This window comes from Saccopteryx leptura, chromosome X (genome assembly GCF_036850995.1).
Source record: "Saccopteryx leptura isolate mSacLep1 chromosome X, mSacLep1_pri_phased_curated, whole genome shotgun sequence".
Taxonomy (NCBI): domain Eukaryota; kingdom Metazoa; phylum Chordata; class Mammalia; order Chiroptera; family Emballonuridae; genus Saccopteryx; species Saccopteryx leptura.
Window position 1 is genome coordinate 45,226,678 of NC_089516.1, and position 13,234 is coordinate 45,239,911.

At 41.1% G+C, this 13,234-nt stretch overlaps 1 protein-coding gene across 2 annotated transcripts in view; it reads right to left on the minus strand.

Moving 5' to 3' along the window:
- Positions 1 to 1,405: 1,405 nt before the first annotated feature.
- The window catches only part of JADE3 (jade family PHD finger 3), a 183,833-nt gene continuing 172,004 nt past the window's right edge, over positions 1,406 to 13,234 (minus strand). For both annotated transcript variants that reach the window (XM_066357000.1, XM_066356999.1), the window contains exons 9-11: positions 8,106 to 8,564; positions 6,588 to 6,705; positions 1,406 to 4,583 (exon numbers count right to left, since the gene is read on the minus strand). In XM_066357000.1, the coding sequence (XP_066213097.1) occupies positions 3,589 to 4,583; positions 6,588 to 6,705; positions 8,106 to 8,564 (1,572 nt within the window). In that variant the 3' untranslated portion in view covers positions 1,406 to 3,588. The remainder of the gene's footprint in view (positions 4,584 to 6,587; positions 6,706 to 8,105; positions 8,565 to 13,234) is intronic.

Sequence of the window (13,234 nt, forward strand, 5' to 3'; positions counted from 1 at the left end):
AAGGTCCCCCCATGATACTACATAACCTTTATGACATTAATATACTCACAAGACTTCAAATAGAATGAATATGGTGAAGATGTATATTTAAGTGATGCCTGATCTAAACCTTTCCAACTTTGTGACTGAAGATAGGATCCATTTCCCTGGTGATTTTTAGTTTTCTATTTTTTTAGTGAGAGAAAGAGGGACAGAGAAAGAGAGACAGACAGACAGGAAGGGAGAGAGAGATGAGAAGCATCAATTCTTTACTTTGGCACCTTAGTTGTTCATTGATTGCATTCTCATATGTTCCTTGACCAGGGGGCTCCAGCCAAGCCAGTGATTCCTTGCTCAAGCCAGCAAACTTGGGCTTCAAGTCCAGCGACTTTTGGGCTCAAGTCAGTGACCATGGTGCTTCAAACCCTGGGTCCTTAGCATCCCAGGCAGGTGCTCTATCCACTGCGCCATCACCCGGTCAGGTTCCCTGGTGATTTTTAAAATGATGATGCTAGCCCTGACCAGTTCGCTCAGTGGTAGAGCGTCGGCCTGGTGTGCAGGAGTCCCAGGTTCAATTCCCGGCCAGGGCACACAGGAGAAGCACCCATCTGCTTCTCCACCCCTCCCCCTCTCCTTCCTCTCTGTCTCTCTCTTCCTCTCCCGCAGCCAAGGCTCCATTGGAGCAAAGTTTGCCCGGGCACTGGGGATGGCTCTGTGGCCTCTGCCTCAGGTGCTAGAATGGCTCTGGTTGCAACAGAGCTGCACCCCAGGTGGGCAGAGCATCGCCCCCTGGTGGGCATGCTGGGTGGATCCCGGTCGGGAGCATGCGGGAGTCTGTCTGACTGCCCCCCCCCCCCCCGTTTCCAACTTCAGAAAAATACAAAAAAAAAAAATGCTGATGCTAAGGTTTATCTTATCAGCCTAATGAACCCATGATTTCTGGTGGAGTCCAAGTCCCCAGAATTCTCTTTGGTTGCTGGTACTGACATTAATCATGAATTGTGCTTCTAAACATTCATTTCCTCCTCCTCCTAACTTCCTTTCCCCCCCACCACCTGTTTTGTTTAATGAATAAAATCTTTTAAATATAAAAAGCACATACTGTATTTCCCCATATATAAGATGCACTTTAATTTTGGGGCCCGAAATTTGAAAAAAAAAAAAAAAGTATTACATATTGAACTCAAGTTTTATTCATCATAAAATTCGTACAGCTCCTCATCACTGTCTTCATATACTGCCTTGTCCTCAGTTCCATCCATGGCATTTGAAATGTCACACTCTACAACCACTCTGTATAAGACACACCCAGTTTTTAGACCCCAAAATTTTCAGGGAAAAGGCATGTCTTACATATGGGGAAATACGGTATGTACGATTTTCTAAAACCCAAATGCCAAATAAAAAATTACCACACTGACAGTAGTTAACAGTTTTAATAATTTAATGAAAAAGTATTGGTAAAAAGGTGACATTTGAAAAAAGACTGAGTTTATCTTGGAAAACTGGACTATATAAAACAAAATAAAAAGATTAACAAAAGAGGTTAAAAGGTAATACTTCAAACAACAGCAAAATGTAGCAAATACATTTTGGGGCAATTGAAATTTATACAACTGACGGCTCCTTCATTTGCCTAGGAAAAATCCTGTAAAAATATCACAACTATATTTCCCTGACTGAAATTATTTTAGTCAATACTCTTCCAATGGCATTACATATGAAATTTTGGCTGAAGCACGTTTTCAAAGTTTGCTTTTACTCCCACTCACTCATAATTGAAAAGCATGACAGGACTCAGGCTGCTGTACTGGCCTCTAACAGAAGGAGTTTATAACACAGCTCCATTTTCATTTCATTGCCCTGAAAGTGTCAAATTATTATCTATCCCAGGAGAACTAAAAAGAAAAAAAACCCAACCCACTGAAACCTAGTGCATAAATAGGAGAAATTCTATTCCTCCTTTAGATAACCCATAGCCTTTTCCATTTAAACAAAATACAGGATACCTCTCACACATGCTAGGGCATGTTCATAGATGTACTTAGGCATAAAAGAAACATGTTGAAGGTGTGGCCAAAGAATAGGCAAAATATAGAAGTTTCAGAAAAGGAGGCACAAACAAAAATAAAGAAACCCATTAACAAGACTACAAGAACAAAAGTGGGGAGAGGAAACTGCTGAGTTTCCCATATTGAGGAACTCCTGCCTTTACTGACTAGCAGCTACCACACAGCTGAACTGTTTTACCAATAAGCAACTTTAAAACTCTTAAAATGGTCCCTTTTGTCTGAGAATTCCCATTATTCTTTTCCAAACCAGAAGAAAGAATATTAACTTAAGGCTAAGAAGAAAAGAGAGCAGAGAATTACAGTTGGCCTCTTATTTTAAAAACTGTAATGTTTTCCCTTTCTTTAAATGGGAAGCAGACATGTTTATCCCACCCCCAAATGTAATTATTCTTTTCCTCCCAGAAATCAGTCAAGGCTGATAGTTTGAGAACAGGGTATAAGCAACTTCTGAAAAACGGCTCCAGCCTTTTTGCTTAGAAAATTGCTTCAGATTCAAAGTTGGTACAAAGCTAAATTATATCCATGTGTTAAACACATGCTTTCAAATTCTGTTGACAATAAAAATCTATTTCAAAATGAAAGCAGGTAAGAATACTTAACCTCTGTGCATTTTACTATATTTTAATTATACCTTAATAAAATTTTATAAACATTAAAGCAGGTATACAAAAACTGTCAGCCAAACTTATTTAACTTATTTGAAAACAATAACACAAAAACCCTGACCTGGTACAAATCCCCCAGAAATGGTCTTACTTTGGGAAAGGCTCTGGGATCCTTCACAAATGCCTACAGTGAGAGAATCAGAACATTTTCCTTAGAAGTAGTACTTTTGTAAACACTATCCACAAGTTAGCCTTTCATGCTTGTTAGCTGGGTGAAATAGTTACAAATGTGTCCCCAACAAGCAAGTCTAGGAACAGGCACTGGACTCTTAGAAGCATTAGTAGTATTGAATCGGTAAATTAAGATCCTCTGAAAGGAACTCAACCTTGTGCAGAGCAAAGGAAGAGGGTAATGAGTTTGACAGTATCTGAGATGTTGGTCCCTGGTCTTTCCCTGAGGCGGGTTTCCAGATACCAGTGGAGTTAGAAACTTCCCACAGACAGGAGCTCTAGGAGTCACATGCTGTAGCTTCAAAAGATAAGTAGTTTTAGTGTCTGATGATCATGGTCCCTTGCAAATCCAATAACAATGCAAGGATTCTTAATACATAATGCACATCAATGCATTAATACAGCTAGAAAGCTGTGCTCAAGTATTTATTGAACAAATACTCTGGGCCCAGCTGTTTTCATTAGTCTCTGGCAAAAAACAAACTAACAAAGAAACTTTTGGATAATCTGCAATTCTTATAATGTGCTTGTGAAAACTAGACTTGAAACCAGTTCAGAAACTGCAAGTTAATTTACTGTGGAAACATTTTATTATTTTCACCAAAATTCCTTCCCAACACATGCCAGAATCTTTTGGTGTGTGGGTTTTCCACAATATATGAGGCAAAGGTAAAGACTGAGTTATTTTTGGATGTTATTAATCACCTTTGCATTGAACTGTGGGAGAGGGAATATGTCTTGCTTTTACCATGACATTCCCGTCTAGAGTCATGGGGAGGATTCTCCCTGTCTGAGCTCTCTCTCCTTACTCTGACTTTCTCTTGATTTCCATCACTTTCTGCTTCTGAATCACTCAGCTCCAAATCTGGGCAATACCCATCGTTTTCCTGATATGGAGCTTTCCCTGCAGAATGCCTGACAAGCTGCTTGCCCCGGGGCTGCTCCCTAGGGTTAACATTGTTGGCTGGCTTCCCACTGAACTGGAGGCTCTCTGTGGTCCTCGCCCGCTTGTTGGTGGACTCCTTAGAGGATCTGCTGAAGTGTTGTTCCATGGTCGGTTTTCTAAAGCTGCCCTGACTAGCCAAATGCGAGCTGAGCATGGATTCCTGACCACATAATATCTCACCAGAGCTGTCTTTCTGGGTAACATCCCCAGACCAGCTGCCCTCCAGGCCATTGGATTTTGCAAAGTTGGAGCTGGGCTGACTTTTCCCATTCCCAGTTACGGACTGTCCATGCAGGGCAGCCTGAAGGACCGGAGGTTTTCCCAGTGACTGCCCATGATAGAACTCCAAAGATGGAGTTCTCCAAGCAGGACTGGGATCCTTTGATTCACTCCCAGAAAGGCTCAGATTGGCCAGCAAACGGTTATTCTTGCTCTCTAATGGATTCCTTGGGTACAATTTCACTCTCATTTCTAATGATTCCTGAGGCACTTGCATGCTCCCTGTATTGTGAGCGGGGGAGGTGCTGTCAGGAGAGAGGGGTCCAGGATCAGGCTCCGTGGAGCTGTTTCGGCAGTCTTCCGGGGCTGATCTGGGCATTTTTAACTTTAAGGTAATTCTTGGTGGTGATGGTGGGGTTGTTGGTGTTGTTGTTGGTGGTGGTGATGGAGGTGGTGGTGGTGGAGGTGGTAGAGGTGGTGGTAGTGGTGGGTAAGACAATGAGTTTTCTAGTGCACTTGTCAAAGGAAGTCCTGAGATCAAAAAGAAAGATTCAGTTTAACAACTGATTTAAATAACGGCGCATGGGCTTATGGCAGAGCGAATTCACATATCCACTCTTCCAAATGCCTAACAAGCACCTATCTTTGATATGTAAGTACATTATGGTATAGCAGCTGCAGTGGGCTGAACTACAGGTTGGGGAAAACTCAGCAATGCCACTGTTTGCTGTGTCACCCCTGATCTTTTCACCTCTGCTCTCCTAGTCTGTAAAATGATCACAACGACCAGTGTGCTGTCTCCTACATCCCTCTGAAAAGAATGTCACTAGCAATGACACATAAACAGGGTCTCCATATTTGTGTGTTTGCACATGTGCGGGTACTGGACAGCACTTAGGATGTGCCTTAAATATAAACATTTCAGATCCCACCCTCTAATCTCTCCTGCCCAAACCCTCGGGAACATAGCACAAGCTTTGGTGGGTACAGAATTTGTGAACATAGGTTTTAACCTGGTATTAATAGAAGTGGTAGTGGATGGTTCCTGTGTATTTTATGTCCTTAACCTAAAAAGATTCCCTATGAATGCCCATCACGGAGGTGTAGGACACGTTTTATAGCAGCAACGCTGGCAGAAAAGAATCAACATTCCTGCCAATGGCCTTCAATCAGCTTAGCCCGGGGAGTACTGTAATCAGTCACGTGGTTATATAACTCTACAGTCATATTTAGAACAGGTATTCCTCCTCTCTCAATGATTTTGAGTATTCTGAAATTAAAAAAAGCACTACAAACAATTCCACCTTGCATATGGACTTGACCTTTGTTGAATGCAGCCTCAATGACATACAGAGAGGACAGCTATTAGGTACCCCAATGGGCAGAATTTGTTCCCTAAGGGTCCATGTTGAACACTCACAGCCCCCTTCTTTACCAGGGATTGCTGCCTGCTGATGCCACAAGCAGTTATGGGGCTGACTCCTACCAATCAGAAGCCATGTGGTCTAGGGACCAATAGCATGCAGGGGCTGCTCCCTACTGTCTTTTGGTTCTTCTTGTCTTGTCTGTCACGGTGCTCTTGTGGCGAAGCAGCCCTGGTGCCTCCTGCTACACCATTCTGCCCTGACCCATTATACCCCAAAATACCCCCCAGCCTTTGATGTCTACCTGACACCTCATTTCTGGGTGTGACTCTTGCTCTATGACTGGCCCTTGACAGGAGCTTGATTCTGCACTGTGCTCAGTGACCCCTGGTTGCCCAAGCTCTATCACCAACTTCTGTGTTAAATGAGGCACAGGGAGGTTGCAAGTGTCACTAAATATCACTCATCACTCCAGCCAAGCTCCTCATGTTTAGGGCACTGTAATTAAGCTCACTAGTCTTTCTCACTAATGGGTAGTGACCCTGCAGGCAGGGATTCTGTCTTGCTGATTACTCTATCCTCTAACTCTATTCTTAGTCCATAGCAGGTGCTCAACAAATACAGGGGTGAGCAAAAGTAGGTTTACAGTTGTGAGTATATGAAACAGAATTTATTCTTCTACTATTTATTTATTATTATAGTATTTATTACTATTAGCCTACTTTTATCCATCCCCGCATTAGTGAATAAATAAAGAGATAAGATCCAGTTCTCCTAACTCCTGGCTAAGGACTTAATAGACTATTGTTATGATGACTAACCCTGGAATGAAATGTTTTCTGGAAACTAGGATTAGATACTGCCCTCTTGATTTCTAAGTGAATCGATGATTATAGAATAACTTCATGGCTCCAAACTAATGGTCTTAATATCTGTCTGGGACCTAGATTACCTGCGCTAGCCCTGCAACCCCACCCTGGGATTTTTTGTCTCATGAATCGACAGTTAAATGGGCCATGTTATATCAGGGTTGGACTAGAGCAAAATGAGACACTGGACAAGAATTTTTAAAGATCTTTAAGTGAAACAATTGACATGAAATTTCAATTGTTAAAGTAGGATGTAACCAGAATCTAGGTATTTTCTAGAGTATCTTGGACAGATGGGTTACCTTCAGCCATTTCCTCGTTAAGAAGCTTGACTTGTAAAGCGAAGATCTGTTCCTGTGTTTTGGTGTGTGACAGCTTCAGCTTCTCTCGCCTGCTTATCATGTAGCACAGATTTCGAACCTGAAAGCCCAATCCCCAGCAAATAGAGATTTTTGAAATGTTATACAAATCTGACAATAAAATTGTCTAGCTAAAATTTAGAAACCTAGTCAGGTGAGGTGGCAGCGGGGGTGGGAGTGAAGAGAGAAGACGGAAGCCAAAAGCTTCATGACAGCCAATCCACAGGCATTCACACAGCATGGTCAGTCATGGGGTCATGGTTCCCATGGCAATCAGAAGCACAAGCAAAACGCTCCAAAGTCATCTGCTGAAACTTTCTCTTCCTATGGTGTCCTGGGCTCGACATTTATCTGTACAACCAGGCCGGGAAGACCGTATGATGATTTAACATTTCAGCCTTCCTTTCAGATCCCTGAGTAAATGATGGCAATGCTGGGTTGAGTACAATTTTCTAATGAGTGCTGGACCAGCAGGATAAACGTATGCTGGGAGACTGAAAGTGGCTTTTGTGCTCACTCTTGCAGTTCAGGCAAGTCTCCACAGCTACAGGGGTGAAATCCTCATTCTCTCATGCTTCTATCTGAATAAATTACTTAACTGTTCTGTGCCCTAATTTATTTATCTGTAAGTAGGGATAATAATAGTACTTTCTTCATAAGCATGTTAGGATTATGAGTTAATATTTATAAAATACTTAGGATAGTGCTGCTGCATAGCAAGTACTATAAATGTGAAGTTAAAATTTAAACTTCACAACTCTATCAGTTTCCTTCCAAATTCTGGTAACAGAGAAAAAGCCTCAGGCCATCTCTATAATTATACTTGATTATAAAATCTCTATGGTAAACACAGAGCTTAACTGATGTTTGAACCCCTGCAGTACCAGTTTAGTAGATACCTGATACATACATATATACTATATATATACACACATGTACACACACACACACACACACACTTGACATATATATAGATCATGAGTTAAATGGAATTTTCTGGTGCAGAAGCCCTCAGCCAAGGACAGTTTTGACCCCCAGGGGGAATTTGGTAATCTGGAAACATTTTTGGTTGCCACAACTTGGTCTGTGGGGGTGGGCAGGGTTTGCTACTAGCATCTAGTGGGTAGACAACATGGATGCTGCTGAATGTCTTAACAGTGTTTCCTACAACAAAGGACAGTCCCCTGCAACAAAGAACTATCCAGCAAAAATGTCAACAGTGTTGAGTTTGAGAAACTCTTTCCTAGAGGATGTAAATGAGGGTTCTCCCAATTCCCTGAATAGGCCTGACAAAATTTAAACAAAGTCCAATGTTTGGGGCTACAATGAAATCAGGACACAGAAGTCCATACTATAAACAAGCTGACCTTAAAAAAATACAAACTGAAGTGGGACCTCCATTTCTATGTAGACTAATTTCTATGAGACCTACAAATTAGTAGTGACAGCTGGTCACCTTACCCGCTCTAGGTCTTGACGTAGATGCATAAACATTCTCATGCGAGTGTGAATATTTTCCACTTTTGGCTGCACTAGGCTATTTTCTTCATCCTCGTTTGGAGGAAATAATGGCTTATTGAAGTTGCTTTTGCGCTTCAGTTTCCAGTAGTTATAGATAAAGTCCACAGTTAGTATGGGCAGCCCCAGCTCGGCGGCCACATTTTCCACATTGACCAGGGTATAGAACTCCTCTTCCAGCTCAAGAAGCTTCTGTGATCGCAGGCTGATCTCCTCGCCTTTGGCGTGACTCTGCTCTGTAGCTCTGTATCCCTCTCCGAGTTTCTGCCTGTTTTGACTGTGCTTGAGGCAGAATGACTTAAACTTCACTTCATCCCCCTCATCTAGGATGGTCTTCATTTCCAGGTTGTGCTCAAAGGCACAGGTGACATGGAAGGCAATGGTGCAGCTTTTCACCGAGCACTACAGGAAGAAAAGATGTGTTAAGGCAGCAGGGCTGGAGGAAAGGGAAGCCCTATATCCCTGGCTCTAAATTGAGAGCTCATAAGAAGCAAAGGAAAGATAGAGAGAAAGTTGGTCCAAAATTGACCATGACAGAAGCTTTTATAAGTAACCCAGGAACTCTGCTGTTATAGAAAATAGCAAAAACAGAGGTTAAAAAAAACACCACCACCCTCCCCCCAATTTCAAACTCTTTTTAAGGTTTCAGCTCAAGCATTAAGTCTATCTGAGGAGTCTTCCGTGGCCCCATCACAGAGTCATGCTGTACCTATTCTGTGTCTCCCACATTACTTTACTATATCGTTCTATAATGTTACTTTTCACAACGTACCTATAGTAGAATAAATGTCAAATCCCCAGCCATAGTTTTAAGGACAGAAGCTGTGTCATTCATTATGTATTACTATCAACTACTAAACAAGCAGGTGCTCAGGAAATGCTTCTGAATAAATAAAAGAAAAAACCCCCAAAAGTCAGATTATTGCCAGAGGATCTCTCAGTTTTAAAAAGGTCATAGGAATTCTAATATCTAATAAATGTGACATAAAACTATTTTTTCTTTTTTTTCTTTCTGACATAAAACTATTAACCCTTTGAGTAGTATGAACGTTCATGTACGTATTCATGCCTCCTGACCATCCAGAGTATGATTGTACAAAAATTTTTATTTTAAAAATGTGTAAGGCAACATTAAAAAAAGGCAAATGTATGTTCTTCTTGTTCCCATAGAATGGTTATCAAACAAACATGACTAAAACTGTAACTGGAACTAATTTCATTTTTTGAAAAAAAAAAAATCACTCCCGGGGGTCAGTGAGCATGAAAAAAACTCACTACTCAGGGTTAATGGGAAGCTATAGACAGATCATATCTCTCAGGTTAAATTTATAGAATGTAGAAACATATATAAATTACTCTAAATAAAAGATCACACACAAATAAGAATTGGATACTTAGGTAAAAAATGGCATGTCTTTAGGAAACTGTCATAAAATCTATCTTATTTTCAAAAAGGTCATTTGATATTTACAGCTGGAGGGCTGTATATTTTGGTGGTAAATGAGAAATGACAACCAAGTTTTGGTGCCAATCAAAAACCTATTTAATTTTTTCCAAAAAAAAGGTATTCGGCACATTCTATTAAGCAAAATCCCTTTGTATGTATCTCATTTATTTCTACTGTAACCATTCAGAGTGATAGGGGAGATATTATACCCATCGAAAACTCCAGCTTGATATATGATTTAATTATCATAGAATTTACCAATTTTAAGCATACATTTCAATAGTTTGTGGTCTATTTATGGAGTTGTACAACCATCACCATTATTTTCAACAGCCCCCCAAATAAATCTTGTGCCTACCTGCATCACTCCCTGTTCCAAACCCCAGCCTTCCACAACCACTCATTTACTTTGAGTCTTTACAGATAAGCCTATTCTGGGAATTTCTAATGAGTGGAATAATGAAATATCGTGCCATTTGTGTCTGGCTTTTTTCACTTAACATGTTTTCAAGGTTCATCCCTGTGGTAGCATGTATCAAAATTTCATTCTTTTTAAACTATGAGCATATACTCAGAGACATGGACAAGAGTGTGGTGGTTACAGGGTGGGAGGGGGAGGAGAAGGAGGGGGTTGGAGGAGGGGAGGGGCACAAAGAAAACCAGTTAGAAGGTGACGGAAGACAATTTGACTTTGGGTGATGGGAATGCAGCATAATCAAATGTCGAAATAACCTGGAGATGTTTTCTCTGAACATATGTACCCTGATTTATCAATGTCATCCCATTAAAATTAATAAAAAATATTCTATTGTAGGGATATACCATATTTGTTTATTCATTCATCATTTATCAGTTGATGGTCACTTGAGTTCTTTTCACTTTTTGGCTATCTTGAAATAATGCTTCCAAGAACATTTGTGTACAAGTTTTTGTGTGGGCATACTTTTTCATTTCTCTTTGGAAATGTGCAGCAAAGAATTAACCTTGCCCAAAGAAAGATTTGATCCTTTGCCCCCAGCTCCTGAGAGATAATGTCTAAATCCTTGGAGTGTCCTGCCTCAAAAAAGTGTCACTGCTTACCTGGGAGTTTCTAGCCATGTCAGATAGTCTAAGCCAGGGGTCCCCAAACTACAGCCCACGGGCCGCATGTGGCCCCGAGGCCATTTATCCGGCCCCTGCCGCACTTCCGGAAGGGGCACCTCTTTCATTGGTCAGTGAGAGAAGCACATTGACCATCTCATTAGCCAAAAGCAGGCCCATAGTACCCATTGAAATACTGGTCAGATTGTTGATTTAAATTTACTTGTTCTTTATTTTAAATATTGTATTTGTTCCCGTTCCATTTTTTTACTTTAAAATAAGATATGTGCAGTGTGCATAGGGATTTGTTCATAGTTTTTTTTTATAGTCTGGCCCTCCAACAGTCTGAGGGACAGTGAACTGGCCCTCTGTGTAAAAAGTTTGGGGACCCCTGGTCTAATCTAACAATGTGCTTTATGATGGAAGCCCTGGGCCACATGGTATCAGCCTGATCTCTGGAGGGACCATGTGGGCGGTCGGCCATGTCTACCTGGTCAGCTCCTAATCTTTGAACACCAAGGATTAGGTGAGCTTTCCTGATATCACACATCATTTCAAAAAGAAGTAAGCACTGTGCACAGGATTCCACTTGGAGAGTAAAACTCAAAGGTCCATGCCTAGTCTCTTTTGGACCATGCCCTATGTACCTCTTCCCTTTATTATTTTTTTTCTTCAGTGAGAGCAGGGTAGGCAGAGAGACAGATTCCTGCATGCACCCCAACTGGGATCCAGCCAATAAGACCCCTACCGGGCGATGCTCTGCCCATCTGGGGTGTTGCTCCGTTGCTCAGCAACTGAGCTCTTCTTAGGGCCTGAGGCAGAGGCCATGGAGCCATCCTCAGCGCCTGGGGCCAACTTTTTGCTCCAATCGAGCCATGGCTGCAGGAGGGGGAGAGAGAGAAAGAGAGGAAGAGAGAGAGAAGCAGGATGGGGAGGGGTGGAGAAGCAGATGGGCACTTCTCCTGTGTGTCCTGACCGGGAATCAAACCCAGGACATCCATGCGCTGGGCCGACGCTCTATCACTGAGCCAACTAACTGCCCAGGGCCCCTTTAATTTTTTCTTCTTTAAAAAAAAATAATTTATTGGGATTAAATCGGTTCACAAAACCATACAGGTTTCAAGTGTACAACTCAATATTGCCACCATCTGCTTTAATTTGTATCCTTTCAACTCTAATGGACTGTAACCATGAGTATAATGGCTTTTCTGAGTTCTAATGAATTACTGAACCTGAGGGTAGACTTGGGACCTCTTGAACTGCAGGTATATACTTATAAGCAGAACTGCTGGGCCATAGGGAAACTCTTTATCTGTTTAAGGAACTTTCATACTCTTTTCCACAGTGACTGCACATTTTACATTCCTATCAGCAATGCACAAGGGTTTCAATTCTCCACATTCTTGCCAATAACTGTTATAGTCTGATTTTTGAGCATCACCACCCTAGTGAGTATGAAGTGGCATCTCACTGTGGTTTATTTACTTTTAAAGGGGGGAAAATAATTTTCTAAGTATTCTTCAGAAATTGTAGAAGAGAAACAAGTTTTAAAAATACTTTCATTAGAGGGAAACATGTAAAGGGAGTTTCTGTGAGATGAGAATTGGATCAGATAGGGTAGCTGGTATAAAAATCTTGAAAAATACGAGACTGCTTTAGGAATTAAGGTGCTTCTTGCCTCTTTAAAGAAATATTTTGTCATCTTCCAAAAGAAAATAATGTGTCTTCCTCAAAAACAGATGATACCTGCCAGGAACAAAAAGATCCTGGTGCATATGTCCTCAGAAGTTTTTGTCCTTATCCCCAATAATCCATGAACAAACAAATAGGTGGTATCAGAGCAATTTTCTCAAAATTTGGTCACCGAAACACTGTCATAAATGGCTTAAGCCAGCCTATAAAACCTACTTCAGCCATTGTGTACTTAAACTCTAGCACCAACAGTAGCCACCAGCTCTCAGATATCTCATCCCTAAAGGTTTTCAAGGTCTGAGGAGATGTGTCACCTTACTATTACTTAACTTTGCCCATGTTCATATCTGGCCTCCCTTAACAGACCATAAACTTCTGAAGGCAGGGACTAGAAATGTCTTAGAGGAACAATTTATACTAACAAATAAAATTTGGAATATATATATAAAAAATTAAACTGCTTTTCCTTTTTTTTCTTTTTGGTGTCCTTAACTCTCAACATTTAATTTCCTTCTCTACTAAGTACCACCTTTAATAGTCACTGAGTAGATTGTACTTGCATTTTCTCACTTGTTGAAGATTTTATTTTTTAAAAGAAGGTCACTTCCCTCATAGTCAAACTCATATTAGCCTAATGGTAAACTCATGGTGGCCCACTGATCTATCCTGACTTCAATATTCTTGCATGTGATTTCACACATGCCTTTATCCCTCTACTGTCAAAAGGAGCACCTGCCCCAGCACCAAATGTTTGATGATTCTATTCAGTTTGGCTGGATGAATGCTAGGGCTTTCCATCAGTGAAGACGATGGACTCCTGGGAATAATAATATAGATAATAACAACAAGTACA